General features: G+C 48.3%; 1 protein-coding gene across 4 annotated transcripts; it reads right to left on the reverse strand.

The window, feature by feature from the left end:
* Positions 1 to 1,703: 1,703 nt before the first annotated feature.
* Positions 1,704 to 17,714, reverse strand: Brpf1 (bromodomain and PHD finger containing 1). Of its 4 annotated transcripts, none has more exons than XM_032905952.1 (14): positions 17,617 to 17,714; positions 15,135 to 15,740; positions 10,927 to 11,886; positions 9,720 to 9,882; positions 9,221 to 9,352; positions 8,729 to 8,857; positions 7,728 to 8,037; positions 7,090 to 7,410; positions 6,501 to 6,785; positions 5,873 to 6,020; positions 4,651 to 4,787; positions 4,430 to 4,548; positions 3,957 to 4,111; positions 1,704 to 2,580 (listed from the first exon to the last, which is right to left on the reverse strand). In XM_032905952.1, exons 2-14 carry the CDS (start codon positions 15,728 to 15,730, stop codon positions 2,397 to 2,399), a joined length of 3,639 nt encoding a protein of 1,212 aa, XP_032761843.1. In that variant the 5' UTR covers positions 15,731 to 15,740; positions 17,617 to 17,714; the 3' UTR covers positions 1,704 to 2,396. The 4 variants fall into 4 exon arrangements, with proteins under 4 accessions (XP_032761843.1, XP_032761842.1, XP_032761841.1 ...); XM_032905951.1 differs by having other exon boundaries at positions 8,711 to 8,857; XM_032905950.1 differs by having other exon boundaries at positions 4,430 to 4,787.
* Between the last annotated feature and the right edge of the window lie 1,915 nt (positions 17,715 to 19,629).

Consider the following 19,629-nt stretch of genomic DNA (forward strand, 5'->3'; position numbering starts at 1 on the left):
GGCGCCGGAGCGGTTAGACTGCTGGCCTCGCTGCTTGGCGATTGGCTGTCCGAGGCCCTGCTCTGCCATTTCAGGGCTTTTGGTGTGATCTCAGGGCCTGCGACTTCCCCCGGCTGGCCCGCTCTGGATGGAGCCACATCCTTGCAGGGCGTAGTGGTACACACCGGTCGTCCCAGCACTCGGTAGGCAGAGGCGGGAGGCACGTTCGAGGAGGCATAATTAGGCTGGGCTACATGGCGAGACCCTGTCTCAAGAAACAAACCAAAAGAATCTCCCTGCTCAATCCCTTTTCTCCACCAACCCTCTTCTGAGGCGGTATGATTTCCAGCGCTGTCCCCTCCACGTCCTGTCAAGAGGTCCCATCTCGGGCTTCCCAGGCTTCAGAGGGCAGTCTCAGATTTGCTTACCTCAGCCACAGCCTGCGGTGCAGCTACCCCCTTCAGTCTGGGCATGTTCCTTAAGTATACCCAATCTTTTGCCCACAGCCGTGTGGAAAAGCCCTGTATATGGAGTTCACTGTCCCCAAATGTCAGTGTGTGGCCCAAGGCAGCCTAACGGACCAAACACAATCAGCACCTTGTTCCAAAGATGACTATATCATTTATAATCCTTTCAAAGGCAAAATGAATACTTAGGCTAAGAGACATGAATTTCAGACACTAGTCTGACACACTAGGACATTTTTCATCAAGCAGAGAAAATTTGGGGGTTGTATCTAAATTATTGGACTACAGATTCAGGGGCAAGGCCAGATGCTGATGTATTTTTGTGTCTATGGCAAGGTACAGCACACCTGCTAGAGCACATTAACCATCGACATCAAACGAATTGGGTCTTTTGTCTCAGTTTCATTCTGCAGTATCTATAAGGTCTTGGGCACCCATGTTCTACTGTGATTACCTCATCTAAAGGCCTGTCACCTTACAAGTGCCTGGCATTTTAGAAGGCATTCCCTTCAACAAGTATTTAAAGTAGAAAAAATGCCAAGGTTGCATGTGTATTAACAGTCTTGTACAGCCCTACTTTGTTTTCAACTGAAGCATTTGAAGCATTTAAGCTATGGTCCTAACAAAGGACTTAAAGCATTTGAATCCATAAAAGCAAACTCTTCATCTGGTTTTAGCATGCCAGCTGAAGAGACACCTTTCCAGACAAATGCACCGGGGTTTAAGTCCTAGCTCTGCAACTTCTTAGTTGTAGGAACTTTGGCAAGTTAATTAATTTTTCTAAACCTTAGCATCTGAGATAACCAACCTGTTATTAATACACCCCATAATTACTGTAAAGATTACACAACAGTGTATCTAAAGGTACTTAGTATGGGCTGTCACTGTGGATAATCAGCCTATTATTAGCCCATCCATAGTTACTGCAGGGATTAGAAACAATTTATGTATTTTTAGGTATGTAGGGCAGCGCCTGCTACTCGGTGCATGGGGCATGTGAGCTCTTAGCTTTGCTACTGAAACTTTTCAAAGACAGGTTCTTGTCTCATTATTCTGCTTCCTCTTTGAACTCATGGCAATCCTCCTGTCTCAGCACCTCAGGTTCAGGGATTATAGGACGGTGCTACCATATCTAGCTATCTGATATGTCTTATGATTATATGCACAGTAGTCAGCAACCCCTTGGGCACAAAGTACACCCATCTATGAGACACAGAGCTCTCCTGAATCCCTCTGCCCTAGTCGAAGGCATGAAGAAAGAATTCTAAATAGATTTTATTTTCTAAGAATCAATATATTTTCTTCCTTTGAAATAAATACAAACCAGTTTGAAAGGTAGAGGGGGACTCTATGGGAAAAAGAAAGGAAGTAGAGACAAGCTCCATTCTTTTTTTTTTCTTTTTCTTTTTTTTAGTACCAAATGACTCTGGCGCGACCCGGAAACGCAGTTACAAATGAGAATAATTTAAATTCTCCAATAATTACAGTATTTACAACAGCAGGGGAGGGGTCACCTAGTGCCCCTCTTCCAGGCTAGACAGACATCAATCCCACTGCTAGGCTGGGAAGATGCTGATTTACCTTACCACCTGCAAGGGCCTCAGGCCTCTAGGCAGTTATGAATTCCCCTAGCATGAGCAGGTAAGGGTGGTATGGCCTGTTTTTTACAGTATTCGAATTGAGGCCCACCACCCTACCCTACAATGCCATGAGTTCTTGAACTCTTTAGACCTGTGAGACCTCTCCTCTCCTTGCACTGAGTGGCCATGGGCCCTTGGAGTGTTTTGTACAGTCCAGCTGCACTCAGAGCAGGAGGGACCTCCCCTACCCAACTTCCCCTGAGACTGGCCCCAAGACCAGGAATTAATCAGTGCAGAGGGCGGCATCACTCCAGGACAATGAGCAAAGGGAAGGAGAGCCATCACAGAGTACCACTGGCCTCTGACAGTATCAGTCACTATCACTGGTCTCGCTGCTCTGCTCACCCTGCACCTTGCTTCGGTGCTGCAGAGCCCTGTGGTAGGCAATTTGCACTGACTTTCGGATGTTGGACTTGCGGCCCTCCAGCATCTTCTCTTTGTCTAGATCCTGGTTCACACCCAGAGGAACGAGTTTAGTCCGGGGCAGCCACTGCCTGTCAGACAAGTTAAAAAGATGAAATGAGGCATGATTTCAGATAGAAAAGTACTAGCCCTTTTGCACTCCATGCATTTAGAAATGCCTTGCTCTCAAGGAACTGTGTAGTATATTGAGAAGAACAGCCCAGCAACAGTTATACAGGGGAATAACTGAATCAGGAGAAACTTGAGGCATTAACATTGATTCTACAAAGGATTTACTAGAAGACTCGCTTAGGAAATACTAAGTTACATTTAGTAGAAGTTAGCTAAAGGAGTTCTGCCTCCAATATAATTGGAAAGTAAGTAGTGGACTAACCAGGTGTGTTAGAAACTGTAGGACAGAAAATTTTGTACCAAAATGGCAGTCTAGGGTTGCTGAAAAAAATGTTTCTGCTAATGTTTGCTCACCAAGATTGATATCCAATTAATCTCGATTCCCAAAACAAAAGGAGGTAACACTGATTTAAAACCAGCCATCAGGTCCATCTGCATATCAAAGAACATGCTTCTAAGGTGGCAGTGCAAGTGACAGCTATCATTAAAGGCATCCTGGTCTGCCACCAAGTGAACTACTTATAAGGAAAAGCGTAATTCTATCAAGTGACCTAGACAACCCTAGGTAACAACTATTCAGACAAGAACAACACTGGTGTACTTAAAAAATTCTGGCAATTTCTTTGCTGTGTAAATTTCCCATATGCCCAAGTGGTCAGACTTGCAGTCTTCTATCTCTGTTTAAACTGTTTAAAGTGCAACCTGGCGCCATGATCTGAAAGAGATTTAAGGTTGACAGTGTACATGGGATTTATTGTGTTTGAGGCTGGTTCCCTTTTTTGCCAGCACCAGTTGCATGCTATTATTAGAGACTTTCCTTTTAAATTCTTAAGTGTGATGAGTTCTCGCTGGGAAGGCATATTAATTCTACAGCATAACCACAGGGCATCTTATGGGTGCAAATATCTTGTCCCAGCTGCTTTAGGGAAACCACAGATGATCATCTGTAGGCAATTAACATGATTTTAACAGGAGGGATTTAAGGCTTAAATGTTTATGCTTGTTTTTCCTCATCTTGTTACTATAGAGGAAAAATGGAAAAAATAAGTCAGAAGCCATCTGAATGTGGGCAGAGAGCCACCCTAAATTTGTCAGTCACTGATGGTCCTTTGGTTTCTAGTTACAGCTGTTTGCCAGCTACTGCCTACTCAGTCCATCAGACGAAGGACCACACACCCATTCTTAGAGCTATTCTAAGTGCGCCCTCCCCACCCCCATGCACTTTGTAATAACCTAATCTGTTGCTGTGTCTCTTGGCAGTCTGCTGCCACATTACAGATGGCTGTATTTATATCTGTGGCTTTAAGGCACACCAAATGCACCCCTCTTTCCTTACCAGGTTCGTTTGTTGTCAAAGAAGAGAACGAGGTAGAGATGCTCTCGGGCTTCCTGTGTCATCTGTTCCCCAAGTTTCAGAACCTCCAGTGGTGGTACAGGGATGGGAACCCCATGGTGGAACATACCTTCTCGGGGCATCTTTGGATCAATGATCTGAGGGTTCAATACAAGCCCAGTTTCATTAGGTCACTTCTTCCCTGAGTAGCCCTATCTAAGAACTCAAAGAATATGTTACAGGGGCTGCAGTGTTGACCTGCATGATTTCAGAACCTATGGTGCAAAAGGAGACAGGGAGAGGTGGGAAACTGACTGGGATCTCTTTAAGGTACTGAAATACATGTGTCTACCAGTCTGCCTGCTAAGGAGCCCTGTATTCCACAGCTTGGCAGGGAGAAGGCAAGGCTACACTTAAGAATACCAGTCCTAGGGCTGTAAAGAAAGGAGTGAGGACAAGAGAAACTGTAGGCCTACCAGAGCTGGGTATGATGGATAGCCTCGGCATTTGGCCCACACAAGGTCCAGAGCATCCAATGGGGAGTCTTCATCCTCTGACAGCCAGCCAGCTCCTCGACCCAGACTCTTTCTTACCACTTCACAGGAACGGGAGAGAGGGGGCGGATCAGCAGCTGGGGGGCTGGCAAGGCTTTGAAACTGGGTCCCCAGCACCCCTGACTTTGGGTGAGGGTACTTACTGCTGTGGCCCACGCCGCGGCCAGTGCCCACGGAGTAGGCCTCATTCTCAGTGCCTGAGGTATCTTCACTGCTGTCCTCTGGGAATGTGCCCCGAGAGAAGGAGGGCTTGCCCCGGCCTTGCTTTGAGGGTGTTGTGCTGTGTAAAGACAATTGGAATGCAAATCACAGGGGGAAATGGGGATGGCATGGCAGGGTCCTCTCCTTGTTAAGTTCCCAAATCTACACTTTTAAAAAGCTGAGACTATATGAGGTTGGCAATGCCCACCCTTAGAGGATAGGCTAGGAATCAGATTAATATAGAACTCTGTCATGCCTGCCTACAAACAAAACCAACCAGAGAACTGTCAGATGCTCTATTATTTTTTTTTACTGTTCTGACGCACTTGAAATTGATCCTAGGATCTCACAAACTAGACAAGTGTTCCACCAAAAAGCTATATCCGCCGTCCTTGAGATGGCTGGTCTGGAGCTTGTTCTAGAGCCCAGGCTGACCTTTGGCTGCAGCAATCCTACTTCCATCTTCCAGGTGCTGGGATCATAGATATGATTTACCACACCCAGCTGGTCCTCTGAACACCGAGACTGAGAATGTTATGTAGATTCAGATTCTTGCTTTTTAAATAAATTTAATCCTGTCCTTTTGGAGTTTTGTTTTTGGGTGTCTTTTTTTAAGATTTTATTTTATCTGTATGAGCATTTTGCTTGCATGTATGTCTGTGTACCATGTACATACAGTGCCTATGGAAGCCAACAAAGGGCATCTAATCCCCCTGGAACTAGCGTATACTGTGTGGGTACTGGAAATTGGACCAGGGTCCTCTGGAAGAGCAGCCCCATATTCAGGTTTTTTTTTTGTTTTGTTTTGTTTTTTCCAGAGCTGAGGACCGAACCCAGGGCCTTGCGCTTGCTAGGCAAGCACTCTACCACTGAGCTAAATCCCAACCCCCTGTATTCAGTTTTTAAAAACATCTTTGGGGCCAAAATCAAGTGACTGATGGCAAATCCTAGCTACAAGGCAATGGTTTGCATTGCCCCAAGGCCTCAGCTTAACCTATGACGGTGTCTTTTGTTCTGTTAGGATGACTAACCCATTCCATTTATTTTACAGGGACACTTGGGTTTGAACTCCTTCCTTTGGAACGAATGGCTGCCACCCAACTTCCAGTGGGAAAAGCCTGTAAAGGCATTCTGCAGCCTGCCTCCCATCTGCAGGGCTAGTACCTGGTCCGGTCTGAGGCCGCACTGCTGCTGCTGCTGCTGCTGGACTCAGAGTCTGAGCTACTCCGGGGAAGGTTGCAGTCATTACGGTACACCAAGAAACTCTTCTTCACTGGCTGGTTCCCACTGCTGAAGCCATTGGCTGGTAAGTCTTGGAGGGAAGAGGAGGAGGGAAGGAACCAACTGGTCAGGAAGACATAGACCAGAGCCAGCATTGGGGGTTAAAATGGAATCAGAGTTCTCTTTTTGGACTGAAAATTTCCTTCAGCTTTGGCCAGCAGAGATAGCCCTGGGCATTTCTACCGTAGCTGGCCAAAGCTCTGCCCTGACCCTCACGTTCCCTTGGCCTAAAGACATAAAGGGCTTAAAGGGTAGGAAGTTCCCCAAGGCAGAAGAGAAGAGAAAAGGTAAAGTGATGGTGGAGAGGGGGCTTGGATGTGAACCTGGCTGGGTCAGTATCTTTGGGCCTCAGTTTTTACAAATGAAAGGTGAGGGGATGGAATTAAAAAGACTCCTCAGCTATCTATTATAGGGAAACAAAGGAGAGCTTGAAGTAAGCTGGGAAGAATGGCAGCTCTGCTCACTCTTAGGGAAGAGGGGGAGCTGGGGGCTGGGTGATGATGAGGCTCACCCATTGGGGGATCTTCTGTGGATTTATCACTGTCGCTGTCTGAGCTTGAACTGGGCCGGGGACTCCTACCCCGCTTGCGCTGACGTAGGGAGCCCATGATGGGGAGTTGAGGGGGCCCCACAGGACTGCCTCCGTGGCTGGGGGTCATCTGGCTCTCCCGGTTTTTTGGGGGCCGGCCCGGCCTCTTGGGCGGTCCAGCTGTCTTCGGGTTCTTTTTGGAGAACAGAACTGAGGTTCTCCTGCCCACCTCATGTGCGGGGGTTGAGGACATGTTGGGACCCAGGCCTGGAGCAGAGAAAGAGAGGAGAGTTGGTGAGGGGCCTGACATGAGAAGGAAGGTAGATATCCAGGGTCACATGCTGGGAATACAGAATCATTATCTAAACTTAAGATGATTTTGGGGCTAGGGATTTAGAACAACTCATATCAACAGCCAGAGGTAGCTAAGAAGCCCCTGACTGGGTAATGAAGAAGAAAGGACAGGTAGCCGTGCAGGAAGGACCTCTGCTTAGGGTCAGCAGGGCTGAGGACATGCTGCAGAGACAAAGTCTAACTTGCTTTGGGGTCCACCTTGCTATAGGGTTCAGACCTTTGCTTGTTTCCTGGCTGCTGCTCTCTTCTGCAGCACTGTCAGTCTGTCCATCTTTGTCACAGGCTGCTGGGTGGGGTGTCAGATTGCCCCGACCTGAGGGACCATGACGCTCAGGCCCATCCCGGCCAGTCTCCCGCTGATGAGCAAGCTTTCGCCGCAGTGCTGTCATCTCCTTCTTGATCATTTTTGCACGCCGGGAGCGGCCCACACTCTGCTTGCTGGCATTGACTTCGTCCAGCCGCTCCAGCAACAACTTCAGCTGTTCTTCTACTGGCAGGTGTTTCTGGTTCTCCAGCAGGACCAGACGCTCTTCCTCTACTGCCAGGGAGAGTTGGGGGGGGAGAAAGGTCAGGCTCAGAGCAGCCCATTGGGCCCCTGGGCAGGCAAGAGGAAACCCACTCTTCCTATTGGCTTCTCCTAGGCACAGCTGTAAAACAGCAGCACTAGTATGTAGAATGGTGGTCCAGCCATCCATTCACTCAGTCTGGCTCTTGGGAGAGCATTCCTGGGGATAGCCTGCTGCTGCTCAGCCCAGCTGTTTTCTGCCTATACTGCCTGCTCTGCTCCCAGGGACTTTAGGAAAACTGTCCATCTCTGGCATTGCCCTCAATACATGCGGATGACTTATCACCCACCATCTTCAGTGTGATGTGAGACCTCATCTCCAGCCAGGTTGTGAGGGATATGCATGCCCGTCTCAAAGTCAATGCCCATTTTTTCTGCCTGGCGCCGGGCTTGACGGAGGACAGCACCACCCTGCTCACGGAGTCGCACTGCTGCCCTGTAGAAGATGGTGTCCTTGGCATTATACTTTAGGCAGTTGCTGACAATGAGGTTGAAGTCCTCCTCAAAATCATCAAAGTTCAAGTAGCGGTAAGCCTCCAAGTTCTGCTTCATGGTGAAAAAGTCCATGGGCTTTTTGATGTGGTCTAGGTAGTCAGGTACCTGGGAGAGCAAGGTAAATGTCTAAGTGGAGATCTATTCTCATTCTCCCAAACCCTACTCTTAACAGCACCCCTAAAATGCATCTAGCAACCACCTCCCACCATAGTTAAGAGGTAGGCATGTAGTACAAGGGCAAGTTCTAGTACTGACTTTCTCCTGGAAATGATGATGAAAATGTAGGCCAATCTATTTCCTGGAGCCATTGGCAGCTTTAACGAGAAAAAAGTCATGAGAAGTCTCTAAAAACTGTACCACCTTGTATACTGTTCTTGGTTAGCTAAGGTTTGTGGTAAGGCTGCTGCCTCAGATGTCTCATTTTATATCTTTCAGAGAGAAGAGTCAACCTAGGGCTTCAGAGTTGGCTCTTTAGATTCTCAGTCTTCTGAAGTTTCTATTGTAGGCTTGAACACCCTGAAAGTATCTTTCTGCCTTGCAACTGTTCATCTGGTAAACTCTGGGCAAGGAGTGCAGATGGCCTCCCATTCTGAGTTCTTGGGATGTGATAAGGACAGACTAGAGTTGAGGTGATACATGTAGCTCAGTTTATTCTGCCCCAGAGCCACCGAATCCTTTATACCTAGGTCCCAACCTAGTCCCAGGGGTCAGACCTGCAGCAGGGGTCCAACTGGGAGAGGAAGAAAAAGAAGTTGGAGTGAGGGGAAGGGATTCTTACTTCGTCCAATTCGGTTACCTCAGACAGAGGGACCGGCTCGCTGAAGATGTTGCCTGTGTCCTTCTCTTGGAGCTGTTCCAAGGTTTTTCGGAGGAGGATGAGGAAAGGGGTCAGCTGCATTTCCATGGCAATCTGCTGGATCTTGATCTGACACACAAAAAAGCTGGATCAGCCAGGCCCTGGCCAGTCCCTCAGCAGAGGTCAAAGGAGATGGTCCTTGCTGGCTCGCTCGGGAACATGCTTTTCTTATTCAGGCCCCATGAAAGAAAGCTGTCTTTATCTACTTTGGTCCCTGTTCCTTAAACTCCTGCCCTGAGCTGCCTGGGTCACAGAGGTTAGGATTCTGTGCAGTCTCTTGACATTTGGCTTCCCACAGGCCTAAAAGCACATAATTCAGGGACATACAATGCCTGTATGGGCCTTGGTGCTTTTTGGCCAGGGACACAACACTCTACCTTCTCCAGAGCTGTGTTCTGCTTTGAGAACCAGGGCTGGCCCAGGAGCACTCACCGTCTCCCTTTTCAGTTTCTCTCGCTTTCGGATCAACTCCACCAGTAGCCGAGCTCGCTCTAGGTCATGCCGGAGTCTCTGCCAGGACTTGAGCTGTTCTTTGAGAGCCCAGTTCTTATCTTCAGAATCTCTCTGTAGAGGTAAAAGGGTGTCAGAAGATTGTAAGAGAGCCAGAGCAGAGTCCAGGAGAGGAGTGCCCAGGAAACCTAGGTCAAGGAGGGAACCTAGTAATTTATCAATAGCACCACTATTCATATGTTATCAGGGACTAGCACCTAGAAAATGCTTGGTATGTTTGTTGAATTAATGAACACACAGGAACAATGCCTTTCCACCAAGCTAATAGTACATAGATTTCATGTTGAGTCTGCACTGGGGTGGGGTGTTAATTTAATTTAGAAACCCTAAGCTCCTTGATGCTGGAGGCTACTGCTACATATTTTAGTCCTTGCCCTTTTGGTACTAGTTTCCACAGCCCACAGGGATTTGGACACGGTACCCCAACTTGATCACAGTTCCTCTGAGACTGAAGGTGTGTTTGCAGGCGCCGGAGTAGTGGGACCCCATTCCGTGATTGTCGTTTCAGAGTCCAGTAGCTATGTAGCCTCTGCATGAACTGGCTCTTCCTCTGGATGGTCAGGCGGTTGGTGATCTTACTGAGCCTGGGAACCAGGGAACAAAATAAAAACCTGTTAGGTCCCAACTGCCAGTAAGAGCTCCTGAATTGGGATGAGTAAGGGGCTCTGATGCTCATCAAAAAGGTCTGGAAAATAAGGCATGGTGTCTCACACCATAATCCCAGAAATCGAGGGGGGGGGATGTAAAAGGATCCAGAGGCTCAAAGGTTACATTTGACTATATATGGAGTTCAAGCCCAGCCTACATGAGATTCTGTCTCAAAAAGAAAAGAGATCAGAACTCTGGGTTTAAGGCATAATTAACAGTGTCCTGAGTGGTACAACATAGCAGAGAGGAAACTAACTCTCAGCACTGAGCAGAACAGCATCAGTCTGCCTTTAAGTCTGCTTAGTCACGGCAGCGCAGGCCTGACTTGACTGATGTCTCAGACTGTGGAGAAGACAAAGTATCCCAACAGTCGTCGGCCTTTTTGCTAAGACCAAGTGAAGGTAAAGTACAAGTACAGCAAACACCCATGAAGTCAACTAGGCAACACAAGGCAACTAAAAACAACTGACAACCACAGTCTAGCTTGAACAGCACTCTACAGGGCACAGTCCGCAGCATGGGAAGATGGCCCTTAGGAACAGAAGACAGTTGGCACTTCTGATGCATAATCAAGTTGTACATGTTATGCACTGTGTTATTATTTGCTGTGCTGGGGACTGAACCTAGGTCCCTACACATGCTATGCACATCAGACCACTGAGTTCCTTCACAACTTTTTAAGCCTTCCCCTTCCCACTTTTCATTGATTCTCCCCTCATGAGAAGATCACCTTTCCTATGGCTGTTTCATCTTAACTGCACCAACAAAAAAGGCAGTTTAAATACATGCTCTGTCTGCCAGATAATGGTGGTTCAGTGTTTCTGGCCCTAATGCAAAACTCAGATGCCTAACTTATGATCATCCCCTTTAAATTTACTTTCATGCAGCTCCTGATAGGAAGGCAAGCTGGCCATTCTACTCAGGTCCCAGTCCTTCTGAATGTTTCTCCCTCCCCTCCCTGCCCACTCTCGCCTGTGTACCTGTGTGGTGGGATGCAGGGCACGGACACCACAGGTGCTGCTGCCCTCTTTTCTGCCAAGATCTTCCGAGCTTTCTTCATCTTAATCCGGGACTTAGCCTTGGCCTTCTTGACCTTCTCTGAGCTCCAGCTCTTACCCTCATCTTCTTCTTCATCCTCTTCTTCCTCACCTTCACTGTGGGATAAAGCAGGCAGGCGACGAGCAGAACCTGGGGGTGTGTGGATGTCACAGTAGGCTGTCTTGCGGACACTAAAGGAGGTACCATTGGCACCTGTTTCACGCACAGGTTCCATCTTCATGTAAAGGCCAGCCTGTTGGGCACATGTCACATGGAAGGCTGTGTAGCAATTGGCCTTATGGCACTGGATACAGGCTCCGGAGCCCCGCTGTTTACAAATGTAGCAGGTGAGCTTCCACCGAGCTGGTGGGATGTGCTCAATGCTATCGATAGGTTCTAGGAAGACTGTGTTGGCAAAGCAGACCTCAGGGATCCACAAGGCACACACCACGTGGGCCCAGCGGCCATCATCTGTCTGCTTGAAGGCACCGCCCTTATTGGGGCACAGAGCACAGTCCACTGCACGAGAAGGTGACTGCAGGCAACGGCGGCACAGCCACTGGCCTTCAGGGATATAGGGGACACCGTAGCACTCCTGGTGCACAGCCAAGTTGCACATGTCACAGAAGAGGATGACATTGCTGTTCTGGCACTCGCCATCATTGCAGATACAGCACACAGCATCTTCATCCACTAGTGCATTGGGGTCACCTTTATTGTGACTCTCAAAGTACGACTCCTTCTCCAACCGGTCCATTAAGTACTCAAAGATCTCTTGTGGAATGGGACTTACACCCTCAGTCTTCCGCCGCTCGTTCATGATATCCAGCCAGATGTAGTCCTCTTCATCCATATCATACTCCACCTCCTCATCCAGCTCCTCTGCAGACTTCTCGATGTACCTGCAGTGCACACAGGCAGCTTGGCATCACATGACTGATATCTTTCTCCTTCAGACAAAGCACTGTTCTTGCCTCCAAGCACTCAGCCTCTGCCCACGTATACATGTATCATTTGAGCCTTACCTTAACCCCACATTTATAGATACTAGCATCATGACTGTCTTGCAGAAAAGGAGACTTAAATGTGGGAGAAGCTAACTTCTTCACAAAGTGCCCAAGAGCCTGGTCATGAACACAGGCCCGCGTCTGTAGTACTCATGTTGTGGCTAGCATATGATGCAGTCTTCCCTGAAGTAATAGAGGCTCAGCCAAACCCCTAAAGGGGGATCTGCTGGAGTAGGGAGGTCCCATTGTGAGGATATGGGGGGGCGGGGATTGTGCTGTCAGAGGAAGGAAAGCCCTTGGACTCACTGGCAAATGAATAGAGGCCTCTAGCAAAGATGACAAGTACCAAAGACACATGGATGTTCTCTCAGAAGGTGCTACGGTCTCTCAAATTCTATATACTATGTTCTCTGAACAGCCTTGAAAGATAATGGCTACAACTGACTGAGCATTCATCATGGACCAGGCACTAGGCCAAGGTACAGCTATTCTGGTAATAGCTAACAGATCAGTGTCCCTTATCATCTTTATTATCATTTATTTATCTACAGTGACAGAAGACTGAGGGTGTGATTTTAGATGAATTAAAGCTTTGAGAAAAATGTTAACAACCTATCACAGATAGGTCACATCACCAGGGAGTGACAGAGGGGCACTCAGTCGCTGCCCCTAGCCTTTTCCACATCCACTCTGAATTCTCTGAGCCAGCAGGCCTAAAGCCTGCTCCAGGTGGCTATGACACAGGGCATCCACATTGCCCTGCTTTAAGCTAACTAGACTGTGGCATTGTCAACTACACAGTGTAAGTCAAGAATAGGACTTTAGCTTTGAAGAAACCTGGTTTTAAATTTTGTCTCTGCCACTCTGCCACCTTCAGAACAGTACTGTTCTGCCCTGTACCAAAGATTAACTGATAATACAAGGGCTATACTCAGTAAATGACACCTTTAAATGGCATTAGAAAAGTAAATGGCCAAGGAGCTGGAGTTATACTCACTTGGTAGAGTGCTTGCCTAGCACACACAAAGCCCTGGTTCAACCCTGGCACTCTATAATACCAGGTGTGATGGCAAACCTGTAAATCCTAGCACTCAAGAAGTAGAGGCAGAAGAATCAAAAGTTCAAGGCTACTATCCTGTGAGTTGGAAGCCAGTCTACAATATATGAGACCTTGTATTTAGTGGGGCATGGGAGGCTAAACCATGTTCTAGCAGAACGTTAATTCCTCTCCCTACATGGAAAACAATCTCTGAGCAGGCCAGATGCAGAGAAACTCAGGCTATATTGCCTGGTCTCTGTATGACAGTAAACAACTTTAAGCTCTTAAGCCCCCTGGTTCCTTATCTATAGAGAAGTAATACTAATATGCCTGCCATAGCTGTTGTAAGCATGAAATGAGTTAATACAGGGAGACACTTAGAACAGTGTTTCACATGGAGCAAGTATTCAATAAATATCAATTTATTAGCTTTTGTATAGCCCTAACCCACCTTGTCTTGAATTATAGCTGTTTGTTCCTAACTCATTCTCTAGACAGAGGTAGCGATCATGTCTGATTCACTCACTGGACAGAAATAGGTCCTCAGTGTTGTTCAATTGAAAAGCATTTAGAGGGTGGCAGGGAGGAAAAACTAAAATGTGTATAGGAGGCAGCTTCTTTCCCCCTCTTCTCTGAGGTAAGCACAACTGTGCTCCCAGAATAAGGTATAATCAGAGCTGGAGTAAACTAGCTGGACAGTTCAATTCTAGGGCTTATACTAGTTCTCTTAAACATCAGGTCTTGCCTATTCCTCTGCCATGACACATGAACTGTCATGTGATAGTATATAACACACTCCCACAGGCTCCCAGATTACAGACTGTGGCACAGATAGGTAGGCTGTGTGCCATGTTCAATTCTTGACACACCAGCTGACACACCACCCTCTCCCTCCCCCTCAAGAAGTTGACTGGAATTTGAGCAAGAGAAAATTATGTTATTAGAGTTTTGACCTCAAACCTCAGGTTTTTACAAAAAAACTGACGGTCATTGTAACATCAAGTGGACTGCATATTTGGCAAAAGCCACTTTTCACATAAGAGCCTTTATAAATAAACACAAATGAACAAACTGTTCTCTTGGCTTTGGCTGCCAAGACTCTAAGGGGGTTTTACAGTTGGTTTTGATAACATCCTGTGACTGAGATTTCTACATACAGTCTTACCACCCTACATCTTTTTTTCTCATGTTAAAGGAATTTGCTTTATTATGTCTGTAAAAGTAAAAACTGAACCCCACAGATAGTTCTCCAGCCTCCACAGGTGCTGTAATGCATGTGCATATGAACAAATCAATGTAAAAAAGATTTTTTAAAATTAGGATTGTTTGCAACTTCAAAAGGAGCTACTATGATTAGTTCTTAGAATGTATGGAATAGAAAGTAAAAATATATATAAAAGAGCCCTGGAGAGATACTATGTCAATAATGAAACTCTGCTTACAAAGTTGTTAAAGGAGATGACAGAACAAAACAGTGGGAAATTACATCAGATTTATCATTTGTGTTTAAGGCCTTATGAAGCCAGTGTCTTCTGCCCTAGGGAGAGCACTGCACCTGCTCTGCAGATGGGGGTTCTAGAAGCAAGATGTCGAGTACAGGAAACATTGTAGCTTTGAGGCTTAGTGGACATGGGTCTCAACCTCAGTTCAGAGATTCCTAGCAAGTGACTTTTGACAAGCCTGGCAAAGGAGAACAATGACTGCTTTGAAAGAGTCCTAAAAATAAAGATGTGGCTTTAGCTAGGTGTACAACATTCAGGAGAAGAGGGAGGTGGCTCTCTTGCCCATTTAAGGCCAGCCTGGGCTACATAGTGAATTCTAGGCCAGTCATGAAAAACAGACAGACTGTCTCAAAAGCAGAAACCAACCAAAACACACATACACACACACACACACACACACACACACACACACTCCTTAAAGGAGCAGGAAGGGAGAGATGCCTATAAAGCCCTGAACACAGGACCTGGCATGTGTCAATAGGGCTAAGGGACAGCTCATACTGCCTTTGCAGACTTTCCTTTACCCTGCTATCTACTATCAGCCTGTCATCTCGCTTGGTTTTGACTGGTTTTCTAGAGGTAGGAGATGGTGGTGGTCTTACCGGTAGTAGGAAGTAGGCCGGGGCGGTGCATCAGGGGTATCTTGATCTAGCTCACGATACACCACCTCAGGCAGTTTGGGAGCAGCACTAGCAGGAGCGCTGTGATGGTGGTGGTTGGAGTCCTTTCGTTTTTCCTTATTCTTATGTTTGCCTGACTTAGGTGTAGCTGCAGGTGTCTCAGTGTTTTCCTTGTTGCTGCCATTCTCAGGGGCCTCCTCAGGGGCCTCCTCATCCTCCGACACCACATCCAAGTTGTCAAAGATGCTGATTCGGTGGACACGGCCATGAAGGTCCACTTCTACCATGCGCTGGGCCTGAGCATAGCTCATCACCTCTCGGCCAGGTGACTGTGAGACCTCAGAGGGGCTGGGTGACTGCTTGTTGGCTGGTCGTGACTGGCGCCCTTTCTTTTTGTGCTTGCGCAGCGGGGTCTGCTGTGGGGGTGGTGGGCTGTCGTGGTCATAGTGGTACAGGTGGTACTCGATACCACTGTAACTCTTGTAAACCTTGCGGCAAGTCTCCACAGGGCACTCATATGGTGGCTTAGTTGCCCGCAAGTTGTGGCAGAAGGTCTTCACATCAAAGTCCACCCCCATGCTGTCACATCTAGAATACACAGATCAATTAGCACAGGCCTGACAGTTTCCAGCTCCCACACCATACAGTGGACTCTCTCCAGTCTTCCTTCTCACAAGGTCTCCATGTCCTGGCCAGCATCTCTTTAGAGCATCTCTAGGTGCCAGCTTCTTTATAAAGGTCCTGGTCCGGGTGCTTAAGACCTATTGCTGCCTATGTCTCAATTCCTTTAGCTTAGTCTCACATAAAGTGACAAGAGTGATCTTTCTAAATAGCAATGATCATACCAATTATGTGACTAAAAGCCTCTAGCTGCTCTCCAGTTTCTTAGGGTAATATTCAGACCATCTAATATAACATTCAAGGAATTCCTTTTGCTCTCTGGCCCTAGTCTTCCTTTCTAGATTTTTTTTCAGTAGTTATGGTTGTCTACACACAGCAACATACAATTCCCTGCGTGTTATAATCTCTCAAGGTACAAAGGGCTCTCTATTAGGAATGCTGATTGGTAGGATCCTACAAATTCTTCAAAATCTAGTTCAAATGACACTTTTATTATGATTTCTTTCACTCTCATGGAAAAGCTGTTTCCATGGCATTCTATTCTCACCTCCAGTGTGACATTTTCTGGTTTTGTCTTCTCCCATTTTACTAAGATCTTCAGTAGATACCAGAACTACCTACTTCTAAATCCCCCGCTCCTAGTATGCAATGGACTCTCAAGCCTGGGGAAGTAGTATGAAACCTGTTGAATGAATAGCTGAGTGAGAAGACCACCAGATTAGGAGCTGAAGAAAATGAGATTAAGCATTAAAAGTTGCCTATGTGTAAGCCTGAGTGAGTGGTCAATGACTGAGTCCTAGAGTCCAACAGAAGCCACTGGACTTCATAATCAGTGCATTGCTGAAGACTTTATGGGGATCCTCACCTTGGAACTGAGTGGAGAGACATAGGGAGAAACCATGTGAAAATGGTCATTTACACAGGGAAAACATCACAGGCTGCACTTGATTTCCTCATTTACAGATTCATGCAACATTAACTCAGGGACTACAGAGTGCCAGGCCCTAAGGGCACAAACATGAACAAAAATCTAGGCATTATGTTCCAAGGTTCTCAAGGGCTAACCCTCCCCCATCTCAGTGTTTCTGGGAGAGTAGAGACAGCAGATGGCACTAAACCCCAGGGAGCCCAGCCTAGCCTGGTACTGCCCCAATTTCTCTCAGGACTAGTTGCTTGGGACCACCAATGCAGGGCCTACCTAACCTCCCTGACAAACACTGACTCTCAGCCTTCTTTCTCCTGAGTCTTAACCACGAGAATGGGCAGCTCTCGTCCATCTATCCGCAACAACTCAAGCCAAGCTACACATTCAACTCCAACTCACTTCTATTTCCTACCTGCTGCTGTGCCTTTAAACACAAAACCAATTATAGGTGCAAACAAGCTCAACTCTTTCCACGCCGGGTCCCTGGTGAACGCTGCCGTTCTGGCTTTGCTGCCCTGGTTCCCGAACTAGCACAGTGCCCCAAGGGACCTGGCGTCAGAGGTACTGAGCTCTGAAAGCCCTGGGGCCCTAGGGTATGGCGGAAGCATCTACTCCCGGGAACTCCAGGAGCTGAAGGAAGTACGGGGAAGGGGGTGGGACAAGGCCCGCGGGGCTAGAGCCCGGTCTCCCGGATGCTGCACCACTTTCCTTTTGTCAAAGTGTAACAAGTCAAACAAGGTTTCCCTTCAGCCACTGGCCCAGGCAGCTTCAAAGGGAACACTGTTGCCGCGGACGCTCCCCACGAACGAATGGCCTGTCAATTCTCCCCGCCCGAGGAGCTCAAGAGGAGCCTAGGGCGCCTCGCCAGGGCTGCCCCTTCTCCACTGGCACTACCTCCCGGACCCGGCCCGTACTCACCGGCCACCTCCAGTCCGGGCTCATTGCCGGGGGCGCCCGCCGGGGCTCCGACCCCGCGTGGGGAGGCCGGCGAGGAAAGACGGGCCGAGAAGGGGAAACCCGAACTCCGAGACGCGAAGGTGGCCGCCCCGGCTCCTGCCTCGCACGCTCTGGCCCGGCTCCCCCGGCTTCCCGCGCTGACCCCTGCCACTCCTGGTCCCGCCGGTGCCCCAGCGTCGCAATTCCGCAAGCACCCTCGCGTTTCCCGAGCTTTTGGATCTTCTGGTCTGGGAACCCGGTGCCGCCGGGACAATGGGGAGAGGGGGCTCCTGGAGGCGGCACAGGGACAGCGGCGGCGAGACCGTGGCGGCAAAGGCTGTGGCAGCGGCGGCGGCAGCAGCGACGGCGACGGCGTCCGCCAGGGTAAATTTGGTCCCGTGGCGCTGCATAGACGCACTTTCGCCACGGTTCCCCGCCGGTCTATTGAGGAGCTTGCGAGCAGCCTGTGGGTCTGGAAAAGATCTCTTGATACCTCACAGGCCACAGCGAGCGCTTCCATGTTCTAACGGGAGTTTCTGGAGACCGAAATCACAGTATGGGAGAGCCGGGGTCCTCGGGCCGTTTGTGGCGAATCTGCGACTACGGACAGGCAGCGCGAGGCTGGGTGTGAGGAGCCCGCCCTTCTCCCCTCCCCCTCTGCCGCCTCCTGCCCCCTCCCTCCTGCTGGCGCGGCTGCTGCGGTAGGGACCTGGCCTTGGTCTCCGAGGAAGGCGACTGGGAGGGACGGGGCGGGAGCGCAGGGCGGGGCGGAGCTGGGGGCAGAGCCCAGAGCTAGAGGGAGGCAAGGGAGCCGCAGGGGCCTGCAGTTATGGTCAGAGGCGGGGCAACGTGAGAAGAATAGCCCAGCATGGGAGGGGCTTGTGTTTGGGAGGCGGAGCCGCCGGAAAGCGGCGCACTAATGCGACGACCACAGCCGGAAGAGTGGGCCTGAGGGTCCCAAGTAACAAAGGGCGGAGCTGTCGGTAAACCTGGAAGGTGGAGCTAAACTAGGGATGAAGATACAGCTGGGAAAGAGCACCACAGTGCAGCAGGGTAAGGGCGGGACTTAGGAAAATAAGGGGCGGGGTTTCAGCTGAAATCTGAGACGGAAGGGAGACGAGGCGGAGGGAAGGCGTGGCCCTAGGTTCGGGGTACATCCCTACAAAACGCTGGAACTCAGATTGGCAGCGCTGGACTACTTTGTTACCGGTGGCTGATTGGAAGACGGTGTCAAAACACACAGCTCATTGAATATGACTGACACTTCAAGTGTGAACGTGGGAAAGTTGCTGAATTCTTCTTTGGGTTCCTCATTTGTAAACCTGGAGCTTGAAAATTGTGTCATTTGGTGGGGATTTTAAAGAATTTGGATCATCACTGTCAAGCAGGGTTTGCAGTTTGTCATTGAAGAGTACGATAAAGTCTTTCAAGATGCTATAGTCACTGAAAACTTGTTTTGTTTTCACGCAGACTTGTGTTTTCAGCACCCTAAAGTGCACGTTTTCCTAGGACACTTTTCCCTGGAGAAATGCCAATAAAACCAGCACTCCAAGAAGTTGTTTCCCGGTTAAACAGTGGGGTCTGTCGTAAAATCGGTGATTTCTCTTAAAGAAATGGGTTATTGTAACTGAGTTCCCCGTTATTAAATGGAGATAATATATAGTCCTTCTGTCCCAGGGTTATGGTAAAGATTAAGAGAGATGAGGTCTGTAAATTGTCTAACACAGTGTCTGTTGTGTAAGATTCGCATGCACAGAGAAAATATAGCTATTATACTCATCCAAAAAATTCAGAATAAGCCAATAATCTCAGCACTCAAGAGGACAGAGTTAGGATTGCCTGGACTACCTGTGAGTGCCAGGTCAGGATGAGTGACACAGCAAGACCCTATCTAAACAAAAAAACAAAATAAATGAATTGAAGAAGTTATACAGATTTGTTTTTTCCATTACTGAGACTGAACCGAAGGCTTTGCACATACAAGGCCAGGGATAT

Source organism: Rattus rattus, chromosome 6, assembly GCF_011064425.1.
Source record: "Rattus rattus isolate New Zealand chromosome 6, Rrattus_CSIRO_v1, whole genome shotgun sequence".
Lineage (NCBI taxonomy): Eukaryota > Metazoa > Chordata > Mammalia > Rodentia > Muridae > Rattus > Rattus rattus.

Coding starts and splice junctions, on each gene's coding strand:
- Brpf1 (XM_032905949.1), bottom strand. CDS start 15,730: ATGGGGGTGGACTTTGATGTGAAGACCTTCTGCCACAACTTGCGGGCA. Junction 8,858..9,220: donor AGAAACTGAAAAGGGAGACG/GTGAGTGCTCCT, acceptor TTTGTGTGTCAG/ATCAAGATCCAGCAGATTGC. Junction 2,581..3,956: donor TTTGACAACAAACGAACCTG/GTAAGGAAAGAG, acceptor CTTGTCTGACAG/GCAGTGGCTGCCCCGGACTA.